General features: G+C 43.9%; 1 protein-coding gene across 3 annotated transcripts in view; it reads right to left on the bottom strand.

The window, feature by feature from the left end:
• Window positions 1-16,687, bottom strand: part of ARSB (arylsulfatase B) — a 207,930-nt gene extending 191,243 nt beyond the window's left edge. For all 3 annotated transcript variants that reach the window (XM_072736939.1, XM_025998047.2, XM_072736940.1), the window contains exon 1: window positions 16,331-16,687. In XM_072736939.1, coding sequence (XP_072593040.1) covers window positions 16,331-16,648 — 318 coding nt within the window. In that variant the 5' untranslated portion in view covers window positions 16,649-16,687. The remainder of the gene's footprint in view (window positions 1-16,330) is intronic.

Below are 16,687 nucleotides of genomic sequence, written 5' to 3'. Positions count from 1 at the left end.
AGTGTTTGGTTTGGAAGGAGCCTCTGTAACCTTTCAAGATTTGGTGATTTTTTTAAGGGTTATTAAAAATCTAATGAAAGTAATGATTTGCTTTTCTTATTCCACTTTATGGAAACCATAATTTCATAAGTCAGTGACCAACTTTTTCTTACAGGGAAAAAAAGCAGCCATCTGACCCACCTGTTGGGAGTGGTTCACACAATTATGCCCAGGGTGCAAGGACCACACAACAACGGTCCTTTAAGAAATGATCCCTTGTTGCATCTGGTGTGATATTAAAATAGAATATCCACAATGAAAAGTCTATTAAAATTATCCTTCCCTTTTTTAACCACCTGTCTGAGGCCAGATGTTCTTTACAAACTTTTACCAAAATAACATATTACAACAGATTATAACAACCTAGCTATCTTCTATTAATAGAAGACACATACAAAAACACAAAACAATATTACTCTTCTCAGATAATTCTCTTATTTTGGATAATATAGTTATTTTTCATAAGTTATTTATGTTAACATGTATTGGGATTATTACTGTTGTTTTTCAATGAACAAAAGTATTTTTAAATTTCTATTTTCATTTCTGATATGATGAATTTTGAAAGGTATAACCCACAGAAACATAAGCTTTTTGGGGTCTATAATAATTTTTAAGCACATGCAGAGGACCTAAGACCAAAAAGGTTGAGAACTGATGTTATAATGTCCAATAGTGGTCCCTGTAAGGAGAGAAATAAGGCAGGACAGGGAGATGGTGACAGACGTGATTTTTTTGAGAAGGTGGCAAAAGAAAGGAGCTATTTGGGCAGCAATATGAATCATGTGATAGAGTAAGAGAGCCTTGCAAAAATATGAGGCAAGGATAATCTAGGCATAAGAAATAAAAAGTACAAAGGTGGGATGTCTGGGTGGCTCAGCGGTTGAGAGTCTGCCTTCGTCTCAGGTGGTGATCCTGGGGTCCTGGGATTGGGTCCCACATCAGGCTCCCTAGAGGGAGCCTGCTTCTCCCTCTGCCTGTGTCTCTCCCTCTTTCTCCATGTCTCTCATGAATAAACAAATAAAAATGTTTAAAAAGTGCAAGGGCCCTGAGACCTGAACTTGCTGAATGAGTTTGAAGGCCAGCATGGAAGCCAGTATGGCCCTGTCACAGCTCCTGTGCTGATGGGTGCCAAGCCACCCCCTGCTGGGGCACAACAGGACACTCCCCAGGGGCTTCTGGCCTGGCCTGCGCAGCCACTCCCTTCCCGCAAACCTCACACCTCTTCTCCTTGTCCTGGCTTAGCCAGGGAGGTACTTTCCTTTGTACGAAGTGGGGGTAGGGTGTCATATTCAACTCTGCACTGAACACAGCTTTCCCTGGAAAGGCTAGGTACTCCTGGTTTCCCTAAAATAAATGGAGCCCTGGGAACACAGAAGACTGAGAGGGCCAGTTCTCAACGCAAACTGCAACTCTCTGGCCTCCATCAGCTGTCATTGTGGGTAGCCAGCAATTATTAATAAATGGTAAAAGTGCGTTTGCAAATGATTTACTGGCTTTTATCATTTAAAGCAGAATGCATAAAGCTCGTGAATTAAATCCCATCCTTATTCTATCTCCAAAGACATATCCCACATTCAACAAGTCCCACGGTAAGAACTGTAAGCATTGTTATTAATAACATAGCAAGCCTTCCCCACTACATTTCGCTTTGCTTTCTTGAGAGATGGTGTGGCATTATAGAGAGCAAGTCTGGACCTGCCCAGCAGCTGGCTGTGGTGTATATGAACACGACATAAACTGTTTACTGGAACTACCCCTCTATAGTTCTGCTGGCACTACTGAATACTGATTAATCACTGATTTTCTCAGTTCAAAAACTGGCTTACACAGACCAGATTCACAGATTTTTATTGTGGTTAAATGCATGGCAATAAACAGATACAAAGGGGAAGACAAAGAAAAATTTACACTCACAATCTTTTTTTTTTAATTTACGATAAACTACTATTGAATAGCTTTCTCATAAGCTTTGACATTGCCTTCAATTTTATTTTCTGTGGATCTTTCCAGCACTTTGGAGTTGCACTTGCCATTGCTTCATTTACTTGTATCTTTCCATATGTGTTTATAAGAACCATATAAAATATCTTAAATGTGAAATTAAAATGGGATTATTTTGCAGGCGATGGATATGTTCACTACCTTGATCGTGGTGACGGTTTCACAGGTGTATACATATCCAAACTTATCAAACTGCATACTTAAATATGCGTGCTTTATTGCATGTCAATCACATATCAATAAAGCTATTTAAAAATAAAAGTGAGTTTAAGTTTTCTATTAAGATTTCTACGCCTTTGGGGAGCCTGGGTGGCTCAGTCGGTGAAACATCTACCTTCAGCTGAGGTCATAATCCCAGAGTTCTGGAATGGAGCCCCCTACTGTGTCGGGAATCTGCTTCTCCCTCTCCCTCTGTTCCTCCCCTCCCCTGCCCCTGCTCACTTGCTCTCTCATGCTCTCTCTCTCAAATAAATAAATAAAATCTTAAAAAAAAAAAAGATGCCTATGCTTTTCCTAGAAATCACTGGACACCTCCACTAAGATATGTGCCAGATGCCTTCCACTTGCCTTCCAAATGCACATTCTGCTTCTGTCCTGCTCTCTGCCCTGGGAAGCTGACCTATGGGAACCAAATCATAGGCACCTCTGCACCTTCTGGCATCTGACTGGGTTCAGCCAAGGGGGACCCCTGACAAGAAATTAGACGTAGGGAAGAGATGAGTGGCTTTGGACTGCCAGACCATGCCTTTCTCTGTGCAGACCATCCTGAAGGCAGCCTTCTCTATATGACACTCTTCATCTCTAGGTTCTTTCTTTCCTTTTCTTCTGGTCCAGGGCCAGTGGCTCCACTGGGTTACACACTATCACTTGTGTTCCCCTTACCCCAATTCACACATTTTTTAATAGCCCCTCTATATATAAACCTCCCTAAATCATCCTAATTTGAATGTGCCATCTCCTTCCAGCTAGGGTCCTGAATAATAAGGATACTACAATATCCAGGCCGGGGCAGGAAACATTGCTCTCAAAACACACACACACACACACACACACACACACACACACACAACCCCAAATCATAGAAGGATTCTGTTCATGGTTAACAGCTTGAAATTTACTCAATAGAAAATTAATCCTAGGTCCAAAAACTTTATAACATATACTAATTGGCAACAGTGCAGGATAAGGAAAGACACTATTTTAGGGAACCCAAAAGACCCAGTGGAAATAAATGCTATGTGCAGATTTCTTTAAACGGAAAGCTCATCCATTACATGCACAGAATTAACTCTGATAGCTATAAAGCAGTGCCAAGGGATGCTGTGTGATTCGGTTTTCCTAGTCCATGGGCATCAAGCCAGGTGGTCAGCTGAAGCCTGTTTCTATTATCTACAATCATATGGAGCAGAGAATTTGTTCTTTTCAATTCCCGAGAATTTATTTGACAGAGCATTTTTATGGCATTACTGGGGAAGTGGAAGCCAAACTCTGGATGACAGCCAAAAACATGTTTTTAGTCTGTTCAAACACTATTTGAAGTAGGGAAGCTGTAATGTGTAGAGAAGCAGTAAACAGGCAAATGCTGAGCTAGTTCCAACCGAGCACTTTTGTGCAGAACTACAGATCCACGCCATGCTTCATGGGGCAGGATGATAAGAGGACACTAATAGGAATCAACAAAAAAAGAACTGTCCTTTTGTAATAACAACAGCATCTAAAACAATTCCATTCTAACCCCAGTCTCTGAAGTCCAGAGAGCACGTATGAATGGAGAGGACTACATAGATAATATACGAGAATCCAAAGGAGTTACTCTCTACCTACCATGTGTGCCTATCTCTTCTTAATTAAACCAAAGCTTCTTTCAGAAAAAGCTCCTCCTAAGATTTCACTTAACTCTCAAGGATTCCCTGCACAAAGGTAAAGGGTCTGTAAAATCAGTGAAGGACCTGGCTTGTCTCTAGATTCTTTCCATGAGATGACTGATAAGAATCCCTGTGTGTTTGGTTGCAAATAAAATTGATTTGATCTATGAGTTGACATGGGAGATATTACCAGCGTAGTCTCAAGAACTTAAAAGAGAAAGGCCTATCTCTTGGAGGGAGAGGGGAGGAGGCTGGCTCCCACCGTCAGAATTGCTCACTATTCCTTTTTAAGAGATCCAGGCAGTCTATTGATTATCTACAGGATTTGGAAGCCCAGAGCACAGCATTTCAGCTACACTGATAATAAACTCTCCCAGGGGCTGCATGGATCGTGGCCACACATACGGCAGTGAGAGCTGTTTCTGCCCTAACTTAATAGCGCTTAGATAATGTCTAGTTGAACAGAAGGAAGATTCTATCCTATCAGCTAGACCTGTGCAAGATGACCTCATCCCCTCACTGCACCCACATATTTGTACACCACCTGCTACCGTACTTTAAAATTCAGAAAAGCAGGCAGCTCCACCCTCCCACAGTCCACACCAAAGGCCTGAGAGGGAAACTTCGTGACCGGAACACAATCACAGAACAAGCTGGGGGCCTGCCAGGAGTTCAGAATTTCCAGCCTATGTCTGAGCCAGCACACTACAGGTTTTAACCACGGTCAAGTACCACTCATGCCACCTTAGGGTTTATTCCTGGAGCTGCCCCACAGAACAAATGGATAGTGGAGAATCTGCTCCCTCCCCCCATAAGCCTTCTAAAAGCCATCAGCTGCCCATGCTGTTGAAGCCAAGAGCTACAGAACACGCATTATGTGTGTTAGGGGCCTGACACTGCCATCTGGCCTGGTCTCCCAGAACTCAGGCTGCAGAGCTGGCTGGTGTCGCTGACAGTTTTAAGGGTCCATTTATTTTGGTGTTGATTAGCAAAGAGTGTAAATCTCTGGCTAAGCCCACAAAGGGATGTAGTTTATAAAAAGAATAAACAAGGCAAAAACTGTATCAGTGCCTTCCTCTGTTTAAATTATAAATCCAACCCAAAGCGCAAAATGAAAAGGAAAGGAAAATCTGGATGAAAAGAAATTTTTAGTCAGGTGATATGACTAAAGAAACAAAGAGAGTTTAGGTTCAGAGTGATTCTTGAAATAACAAACCTCAAAAATCAATCAGCAAAACAAACAAACAAAAAAACCCATAAGTCAATGGGTCATACTTCACTCAGTCCCAAACTTACTTCTTTATTTCCTCACTTCCAATTACGTGGGAAGTAAAATATGTAAAACATGGGATTGTTTCTTTAAAATATTTTCAATGCTTGTGGGAATATGGATTCCAGATGCCCCTTCCCTTCTGGGAAAATGCTTCTTGGCTCCGGCTAGGCTTAGGGTAGATATCTGGCTTCAGCGAAAACAAAAGACCCATCAGATCAAGTCATCCTCGTGGCTCCCTGCACTAGAGCCCTGAGGTGTTTTAACAGTGGGCCTTCTTATCAGTCACTATGGATCCAACACAGCCTTTGCTCCTCTGCCTAAGGAAGCATGGAAAGAGAGGCTAACCAGTACTTTCTCTTCAGAGGTGCCTGTGGCCCCTAGACTGTGTGCTCCCCTAACGTCACTCCTTGGATGCCACCACCAGAGGGTCCCGTGAACACTCCCAGTGTGTGACCTACTTCTTGCCCCAATCACTCTACCTACTTCTTTGAGCTCTTCACTCCTCTTTGCCCCACTTCCAGTCTTAGAGTCCAGCGAGAGGTGACCAGGGGCAGGAGGCTACTGTCCACAGGGGAGGCAACCAGGTGGGGGGCTGATAAAGGATGGGCAGGCAGGGTGCCAGGGGACTAAAGAAAAGAAGCTAGGGGGCGAGAGCATCCGCAGGGGGAATTCATTGCTCTTTCCACGCCAGCATGCAATGCCCTGCTCTGCCTGTAGCCATGGGTCTCAGCTGCTCACATTCTTAAAATGAACTTGAAGCAAGTCAACAATCACCCACAATGCTGCTGCCTAGCCTCCTTCCTCTATTTCCTGCCAAGGTCCTGCGTCAGGGGTGAGTAAGGAGCCCTGAGATGTCCTGTCCATTTATCAATGTGATTAAGAAAAATGTGACTTGGGTCCCCTAAGAATGAAACCTTGGAGTCATCTTTCATCACTTGTATCGCCTGCGAAGGTTACAGAGTTCTGGTGGAGTGGTCCCCTCAGTCCCCAAAGTGAGAATGTTCCCAGCTGAGGGCCCAAGTTACTTTCCTTACTTTTTTCCTAGCAGGAAGTGTTCCCACTAAGGCCCACTGCCATTGTTACCCTTTCATCTTTTCAGTTCTCTTGAAAAGACAGCAGGAGCCCTGGCATGTCAACCATAAGCAGCAAAGACAGGGAGCTTGAGCTCTCTAAGGAAACACTCGGGAGGTAGAGTACTTGGCGCATTCGTTCACTTAGTTGTTCAACACTGACTGCTTCTCCAGGCCAGGCACAAGCAAGGCAACCCTAAGGACAAGTCAGACTTGAGAATGAACAACCACATAAAATGTGTAGTAAGAATACAGAGGTGTAACAAATATTTTGTATTGAATAAAATCAATTTGTAAGAATAAAGAAATTTAGCATTTTCAAGTCTTATGACTAAAAACACTATACAAATTCTACTAGAAAAGCTGGCAGATTTTCATTTATTGACCATTTTTACAGACATCTTTATTACATATTTTTATTGGAATATATGTGACATATAACAGTGTAAATTTAAGGTGTACTTCATTTATACATTGTGACATCATTCCCATTGTAGCAGTAATTATCACCTCTTACATGTTACATAATCATCCTTTCTTTTTAGTGCTTGGAATCATTAAGTTCTAGTCTCTCAGCAAGTTTGAGGATTACAGTACTGCTGTCTATGTTGACATTAGATCTCCGTCTTATTTACTGCTTGTTGCAAGTCTATACCTTTAAACAACATCTGTCTTATCCTCTTACCTGGAGGATTTTTTTTTAAGATTTTATTTATTTATTCATGAGAGATACAGAGGGGCAGGAGACACAGGCAGAGGGAGAAGCAGGCTCCTTGCAGGGAGTCCGACATGGGACTTGATCCCAGGTCCCCAGGATCACACCCTGGGCTGAAGGCAGGAGCTAAACTGCTGGGCCACCCAGGGATCCCCCTCCCCTGGAGGAATTTTAAATTTATATTTCAATCCTGAGAATTCGGGATCTCTCTCTCTCTCTCTCTCTCTCTCTCTGTGTGTGTGTGTGTGTGTGTGTGTGTGTGTGTGACTATCATGAATAAATAAAAAATAAAATCTTTTTAAAAAAATCCTGAGATTTCAAACAAGGGGAAAGCGAATATAAAATCTACTTCATTATATGCACAACATACCTCTGAAGGATACCCAGAAACTGATAAATAGGAACTCTGTACAGGAAGGAGGGCTGAGGACCAAGATGAAAAGGTCTTTTTTTATGCATACCTCTATTTAAATCTCTTATAGGTGAAACTTTGAAAGGATTTCCCAACAACAATTTTTAAAATAAACTTAATTTAAAAAAGGAGGAGAGGGAGTAAAAAATAGAATTCCAACTGGAGTAACATGTAGACAAAGAATGCCACAAGGAATTGTGGTTCCTTAATGTATGTTTGCTTAGAATACTGTTCATTTAGAAATGTTCAGTAGAGAGCAGCTTCCAATGTAATATCACTATGAAAACCTAAGTAAGTTGAAGTTTAATATTTTATCAGGAGCAGCCAGTATGAGTACAGGGAGACCCTGCCTCCCCCTCTGAGCTCCAAGCAGGCTTTTCATACCCTCTTACACTCAGTTCCAGCCACAGAGACCTTGTCCTACTTCTTAGAAACCGCTCACTGCAGCATGGAGGGTCTGCACTTGGTTGTCCCTTCCACTGGGTTACACTCTCTTTCCCAGTATCTTTGACTGGCTGGCTCCTCTTCTTTCAGGCCTCTGTCCCTATCTCCTTCTTGGAGATAATTTCCTGAGTCACTTAGCACTCTACCTACTTCATTTTCTTCTCTATATTTAATACCAGGACATTTAAATTCACCTAGCTTACTCATCTGTTTATATGTTTATTTCATCCCCCCTTGGTCGCTCCTGTTCACCTCACCTCCAACAGACTACAAGTACCAGGGGATCCCCAGAGTAGAGTAAATGCCAGTCTAAACAGCTGCTCAATAAATATTTGTTGAATGAAGGAATGAATGAATGCATTTTACTTAATGCTGATAGACTGAAAGCTTTCGCCTAAGATCAGGAATAAGAAAAGGATGTCCACTCTTGCTACTTCTAATCAACATTGTACTGTAAGTTCTAGTCAGGGCAATTATGTAAGCACTCAGAATGGAAAGCATCCAGATTGGAAAGGAAAAGACAAAACTATTTCTATTCGCAGATGATAGGATCTTATATATAAGAAATCCTAAAGATGACACACACACACACACACACGCACACACACACCCACACACACACACACACCTTTAGAACTAGTAAGTTCAGCAAGGTTGCAGGATACAGGTCAACTGTCAGTTGCATTTCCATATACTAGCAATAAACAATTGAAAATGAAATTAAGAAAACAATTAACAATATCCAGAAGAATAAAAACTTAGAAATAAACATAACCAAAGAATCGCAAAACTTGTATGCTAAAAACTACAAAACATTATTGGAAAGAAATTAAAGACCTAAATAAACAGAAACGTATCTCATATTCATAAATTAGAAGACTTGGGATCCCTGGGTGGCGCAGCGGTTTGGCGCCTGCCTTTGGCCCGGGGCGCGATCCTGGAGACCCGGGATTGAATCCCACGTCGGGCTCCCTGCATGGAGCCTGCTTCTCCCTCTGCCTGTATCTCTGCCTTTCTGTCTCTCTCTGTGTGACTATCATGAATAAATAAAATCTTTAAAAAAAAATAAATTAGAAGACTTATATTGTTAAGGTGGTAATACTCCCCAAACATATTTATAGATCAGTGCAGTTCCTATCAAAATTCCATTTTTTATAGAAAATTCAATCTTTTTCTTTTTTAAGATTTTATTTATTCATGAGAGACACAGAGAGAGAGGCAGAAACACAGGCAGAGGGAAAAGCAGGCTTTCTGAGAGGGAAGCCCAATGCGGGACTCGATTCCAGGACCCTGGGATCACGACTAGAGCCAAAGGCAGCCGCTCAACCAGAGTCACCCAAGTGCCCCAAATCAGTCTTTAAAAAGAACAAAATTGGAGAACTCATATTTTCTGATTATGAAACCTACTACAAAACCAGAGTAATCAGGATAGTGTGGTTCTGCCATAAGGATACACATACAGATCAAAAGAATAAAATTGTTTAAGTCCAGAAATAAATCCACATACATATGGTCAACCGATTTGCGACAAGAGTGGAAAAAGCATTCGATAAGGAAAGAAGTCTTTTTTTTTAAAGATTTTATTTAGTTATTCATGAGAGATACAGAGAGAGAGAGAGAGAGAGAGAGAGAGGGACAGAGGGAGAAGCAGGCTCCATGCAGGAAGACCGACGTGGGACTTGATCCCGGGTCTCCAGGATCACACCCTGGGCCAAAGGTGGTGCTAAACCGCTGAGCCACCCAGGCTACCCAAGAACAGACTTTTTAACATATGGCGCTGGAACAACTGGGCATCCACATGCATCCACATACCTCAGAAAAATACAAAAATTGGGATGCCTGAGTGGCTCAGCGGTTGAGCATCTGCTTTTGGCTCAGGGCGTGATCCCGGGGTCCTGGGATCAAGTTCCACATTGGGCTCCCTATGAGGAGCCTGCTTCTCCCTCTGCTTATGTCTATGCCTCTCTCTGTGTGTCTCTCATGAATAAATAAATATTTTTAAAAATACAAAAATTAACTAAAAATGGATCAAAGACCTAAATGTAAGAGCTGAAGCTATAAAACTTGTAGAAGAAAACATAGAGGTGACTCTTCATAATCTTAGTGGTTTCTTAGATATGACACCAAAAGCACAAACAGCCAAAGAAATTAAGTTGAACTACATCAAAATTTAAAAGTTTTGTGCATAAAAGGGCACTATTAAGAAAGCAAAATGAAAACCCACAGGAAAAAATATTTGCAAATCATGTATGTGAAAAGACTCTAGCATCCAGAATATATGAAGAACTCGTACAACTCAACAACAAAAAGACAATTCAATTTAAAAATGGCAAAGGATTTGAGCAGAGATTTCTCCAAATAAATATACAAATGAGGGGATCCCTGGGTGGCTCAGCAGTTTGGCGCTTGCCTTTGGCCCAGGGCACGATCCTGGTGTCCCGGGATCAAGTCCCACGTCAGGCTCCTGGCATGGAGCCTGCTTCTCCTTCCTCCTGTGTCTCTGCCCCCCCCCCTCATAAATAAATAAATAAATAAATAAATAAATAAATAAATAAATAAATAAATCTTTAAAAAATATATACAAATGACAAATAAGACATGAAAAGATGCTCAATGCTATTAGGGAAATGCAAATCAAAGGGACAGTGAGATGCCACTCCATACCCACTGGGATGATTAGAAGGCTATAATCAAAAAGACAGTAACAAGTGCTGGCAAAGACATGGAGAAACCGGAACTCACATACATTGGTGGGAATGGTGTATCTGCTATGGACACAGTTTGGCAGCTCCTCAAAAAATTAAACATAGAGTTGCCATATGATCTAGCATTCTACTCCTAGGCATAAACCCAAAAGAGGTGACCAAAAAATATGTACATGGATGTTCACAGCAGCATTATTCACAATAGCCAAAAGACAAAGTCCATCAACTGATGGATAAATAAAATGTTGGTATATCCATACAATAGAATATTATGTGACCATAAAATGGCTTGGTATATGTCACAATAGGGATGAAAGGATATCTATCATATAATTCCATTTATATAAAATGTCCAAAATAGGCAAATCTATAAAGGCAGAAAGTAGATTAATGGTTTCCAGGGGCTGGGGGCAGAGGGCAATGAGGACGGACTGCCAACAGTTATGGGGTTTCTTTATGGGGTAATTGCAATGTTCTACAATTAGACAATGGCGATGGTTGCACAACTTTGCAGATATGTGAAAAACTGATAAATTATACACTTAAAATGGTGCATTTGGTGGTATGTGAAATACAACTTTAAGAAGAAAATAGAGTATACAGTGCCTGGCTGGCTCAGTCAGTGGAGCATATGACCCTTGATGGGTTGTGAGTTCAAGCCCCATGCTAGGTGTAGAGATACTTAAAAATAAAGTCTTTTTAGAAAACAGAGTATAGGAAAATAGGCAATATCTTATGTTGCTGGTCGGAATGTAGATTGATACATCCCACTGAAATGCAATTTTGTATGATTTATCAAAATTACTGGGGCACCTGGCTCAGTCTGTTAATCATCTGCCTTGGGCTCAGGTCAGGATCCCAGGGTCCTAGGATAGAGCCTGGCATTGTGCTCCCCGCTCAGTGGGGAATCTGCTTCTCCCTCTCCCTCTGCTCCTCCCTCTGCTTGTGCTCTCTCTCTTCCTCAAATAAATAAAATCTTTTTTTAAAAAAATTACAAATTCACCCACCCTTAAACCTAGAAACAATCCTTTTCTAAGAATTTATCCTGCAGATATATTCATGTGTAAAATGATATATAGTGAAGGTACTGACTTCCGTTTTGATATATCAAAAGACTGGAAACAATCTACATGTTCATCATAATGTGACCAGTTAAATAAATTATATCCACTTACAAAGTATTACACAGCCATAAAAATCAAGATGCTCTTTTAGTAATGATGTGGAATTATTTCAAATGTAAAACAAAACAAACATGTGAAGAGTATGCTATCATCCATATAAAAAGCGAGAAAAGATATATCCATATATGTATTTGCTTGTATATGCATAAAATACTTTTTGAAAGATATATGTGCACAATTCAGATAGCACTGTTTGCCTCCAAAGATCAGGAACAGGATGCCTAAGGATCAAAACAGTGTATGTGTGCGTGTGCATATGCGCAGGGAGAGATATTCAGTAATTTTTGAGTTTTCAAACCATTATAGTTTCTATTTAAGAAGAAAAACAAAATATACATTTAAAATATTTTTAAAATAATGAATGAATGAGTCGTAGGGCCATGGTTAGGACAGTATGCAGAGACCTGAATTCTAGTTCTGAACTTACCAATAACCATTTACCTCCTCTGCTGATCAGTCTCCCTACTGCCCGTTTGATCAAACTCCATGCCTTTTTCACGAAGGTGTGCAGGTTTAAAAAGGTTCCTGGGATCCCTGGGTGGCGCAGCGGTTTGGCGCCTGCCTTTGGCCCAGGGCGCGATCCTGGAGACCCGGGATCGAATCCCACGTCAGGCTCCCGGTGCATGGAGCCTGCTTCTCCCTCTGCCTGTGTCTCTGCCTCTCTCTCTCTCACACACTGTGTGCCTATCATAAATAAATAAAAATTTAAAAAAAATTTAAAAAAAAAAAAAAAAAAAAGGTTCCTATGTGAGGATTCTGAACAATTATATATCTCAATATAAAAGGCTGGGTCTTTTCCGTTCAAACAAGCTCCTGGCAGCAGAACAAGCAGCAACGTTGTAAGGCACACAGCATTGGGCAAGATTAATCTCTCTTCCCGCCAGTAGATGGGGTCAGTAGGTACGATAACATATTTGCTAAGTTAGGAATCTGCTCTATGGGACACAGGGCCTTAGAGTCAAAGAAATGTAGAGCTAGAAAGAGCCTGAGAGTTCAGCCTAACTCCCATATTTTACAGATGTCAAAAATGATGTCCAGCAGGTCAGAGTCTGAAGACTGATGTGAAGACTGGAACCCACATCTCCTTATTCCCAACCAGTCCTCATCACTAAATAATAAGCCCAAAACCTAAAACTCGGGATTTGGGGAAATTCAGTTCAATCAGTCTAAGCTTAGTTATCACTTTATACTTTCCTAATCTAAAGTTACATGACTTCGGGAAGGATGGGTCTCTAAACATTCTATCAAAGTTGATTATTAAGCTCACAGATATAAGTATTACAGTTCTTTCAAGTACCTAAATTTGAAATCATCAACAAATTTCCTCATTTTAGTGTCTAAATTTTTGCACAACACGTGACTCATTCAGAAATAAAACCTCTCCCCCATTTTCATTTTCCATTTAACGTAGGCAATTCCTAACTTGAAATATGACGACGAGTTTATTTTTTGTTGTCGAGACGTTTGGAAATTACCCAAATGTCCAAGAATAATGGATTATTTAGTAAATCTGAAGCAGCTCTTGTGATGATATTTTTAATAATTCTGAGTGGGCAATAGTCTAGTGGTTATAAAGCCACAGTGCCTGGCCAAATCCTGGTCTACCGCCTGTGACCCTGGGCTAGGTTCTTACCCTCTTTCACCCTTGGTTTCCTTGTTATCAAATAGGGATAAAAGCAATACCTACCTCAGCAGGTTGCTGAGAGAAGTAAACGAACTAAAGTGTAAAGTGCTCAGAATGGTATCAGTATATTGTACGTGAGGGCAATGAGGCTCCTCAGCTCTCCCTGAAACGTTGGCTCCTTTAAAAAAAAAAAAAAAAAGATGCTTGCTAGCCTGAGGTAATTTGTAATTGGGTCTCCTGAACTCAGAAAAAAACAGGGGAGAAAAGTCAAGCAAAACGTTTGGGGAGGCTAGCTTGCTCCTCTGAGGGGTCTCTAAACTGTTCTGGAGTATGCGCAGCCTCTACCCTTCCTTTGCTTCTACCTTCAGGCTACTCTACACACATTGTTTCTCCAAGAAGCAATGGTGGTGAGTGGCAGAGAAGGATGTTTGGGGAACAAAAGCAGCCAATTACCAGAACAAGTTTTGTAAAGTATGGTGTTTGCTTTCCTGTTCAAGTCTGTTGGAAGGGAGGAAGTTAGAGAAAAGAATGGCCTTCCCATTCTTCTGCAATTTTTCAGTTCTCTTATTTCAGAGCAAATGCAGAACTAATTGGGGCAGATTTGCGTTCTCTCCTTTCTTCTTTACTCAAATGCTCTCTTACTCTTACAAAGTGTCCAGGGCGAGATCTGCCTTAGAGCATAGATTCCTGATTACACCTAACAGCCAAAGTTAGACCTGTGGAAAGTACTTAGAGCGGATGGTGAAGGGAGCCATCCTTTATCTCCACGGCAAACCTTGGCTATAGCTCCTTCTCAGTCCTGTGGTAAAACTCTATCTTTTCTGCTCTAGAAGTCTTCAGATCACTGTGGAAATCTTTATCGCAAATAAACCTTCCCTTCTCTTGATCTCAGGACAACATGAGGTTAGGGTTGATCTGAGAGGCTACATGTACACAGACCTACTAGGGCAAGGTTCAAGCATATCTCATGACTTGCACAGCAAGGGCTCAAAATATGCTTAATGAACAAACAATATGTATATAAGGAGGTATGCTTGGGTTCTCAAACAGTATTCATTTATTGAATTTAATATAATAGCCATAATCACATCGGGATCTTATAAAATCATCAATCTTCCTGAAAAAAAGGATACAATTTTATGGGCCTGAGATGACTTGTAGATACAAGAGAGGCGCAGACCTAATTTTACCACTTTCTAGCTCTGTCATTCTTAACATGTAATCGAACTTCTGCAAGTTTATTTGCTCATCTGTAAAAGAGGATGAAAAGTTACATCTACCTCATGGGCTATTTCAAGAATTTATTTTTAAAAAGGTCCAGCACTATGCAAATGTTGTTGATATTCTTATTTTATTTAGCATACATCACGCTCTCTACAAGTAGCATATCCCTGTTAACTACATAGAAGTTTTTAAAGAAAAGCTTTTAAAGATAATGTGATTACTTCACACCTGTCAGATTGGCCAGTATCAAAAGAATAAGAAATAACAAGCGTTGGTGACAATGTGGAGAAAAGGGAACCCAGGAAACCCTCCCACATGGCTGATAGGAATGTAAATTGGTGCAGCCACTAGGGAAAACGGTACCGAGTTTCCTCAAAGAAAGTTAATAATAGACCCACATAGGCAGCCCGGGTGGCTCAGCGGTTTAGCGCCACCTGCGGCCCAAGTGTCATGCTGGAGACCCAGGATAGAGGCCCACGTCGGGCTCCCTGCATGGAGCCTGCTTCTCCTTCTGCCTGTGTCTCTGCCTCTCTCTCTCATGAATAAATAAATAAAATCTTAAAAAAAAAATAGAAAGAAAGAAAAAAAGACCCACATGACCCAGCAATTCCACTTCTGGATAGCTACCAGAAGGAAAGGGCAAAGCAACCTGAGCAGAGGAAGGCAGCCCTGAGTTCTCTGCAGCATTCTTTACAGCAGCCAAGACGCGGAAGCAGCTTACGTGTCCATCCAAAGATAAAATACATAGTGGACTATTACACGGCCATACAACAGGATGAACTCTTACCCCTGGCACGCGGATTGGCCCAGGGGGTACAATGCTAAGGGAACCGAGAAAGACAAAGACCCTATGATCCCACCTATATGTGTGAACTGAAAAACAAAACAATAAACAAAGACAAGCAGATACAAGAAACAAGTCACGGAATCAGGGAACAGAGGGTTTCCAGAGGGCAGAGGCCTCGGGGGGCAGGGGAGATGGGGAAGGGTCGCAGCGCACACCTGCCGACGCGGGCCAGGTGAGTCACCGGCCACCGCGAGGCCACGGCTTCGTGCGGTGACAAACCACAGGTACTCTTGGGCGGAGCCCGGATTATTTCATGATGTGTAAAACTAGAGTCACTGCGACGGACCCCTGAAGCTCCCGGGATACCACGCCCCCACCAGGCCCATCACCCTCGGTGATCGGCGACCCCGAGGCTCAGCAGCGCCCGCACAAGGTCCGGGCGGAGAGGCCCGCCAGCCGCCCCAGGGCAGCCACGCGCGGAGGCTCACGGCAACCCCTCGGGCTGCGGGCAGGCGGGCGCACCGCTGCCCGCCCCTCCCCGCCGCGCTCCTCGGGGCCTCTCCGCGGAGTCCGCCTGACCCCGGGCCCCGGACGGGCTCGCAGGCCCGGCAGCCGGCGCCGCCCCGGGAGCCCGTTCCCCCGCCGCACCTCCCGAGAGCTGGAGCGGGGACGGCCCCGGAGCAGGTGGGGCGGGCCGGAGGCCGGCGCTCGGGGAGCATGCGCAGAGGCGGCGGCCTGCGACCCCGGAGCAGGTGGGGCGGGCGGGAGGCCGGCGCTCGGGGCGCATGCGCAGAGGCGGCGGCCTGCGGCCCCGGAGCAGGTGGGCGGGTGGGAGGCCGGCGCTCGGGGGCGCATGCGCAGAGGCGGCGGCCTGCGGCCCGGGAGGAGCGGCGGCTGCCCAGCGCGGGGAGCGGCCGCCTCGCCCTGGCCGCCCCGCCCGCCCCCGGCGCCCCGGCCCCGGCGCCCTGCGCACCCGGGAGGTACCTGGTAGCGGCCGGTGAGCAGCTGGCTGCGCGAGGGCGTGCATAGCGGCTGCGTGTAGTAGTTGTCCAGGAGCACCCCGGCGGCCGCCAGCGCGTCCAGGTGCGGCGTGCGGATGCGCGAGCCGTGGAAGCCCACGTCGTGCCAGCCCAGGTCGTCCGCCAGCACGAAGACCAGGTGCGGCGGCCCGGCTGCCCGAGCGCCGGCGCCCGGCGGGGCGAGCAGCAGCAGCAGCCGCAGCAGCAGGCGGAGGCCGCCCGGGAGCCGCGGCCGCCGCGGGCCGGGACCTCCGGGCAGGCTGGCCGCCCCGCGCCCGCACATCCTTCGCGGCCCGCGGCCCCGCCGCCTGTGGCGCCCGCA

The sequence above is a fragment of the Vulpes vulpes genome, chromosome 14 (genome assembly GCF_048418805.1).
Source record: "Vulpes vulpes isolate BD-2025 chromosome 14, VulVul3, whole genome shotgun sequence".
Lineage (NCBI taxonomy): Eukaryota > Metazoa > Chordata > Mammalia > Carnivora > Canidae > Vulpes > Vulpes vulpes.
Note: the sequence above shows the minus strand (reverse complement) of the source record. Positions and strands in the feature narration are given on the sequence as shown.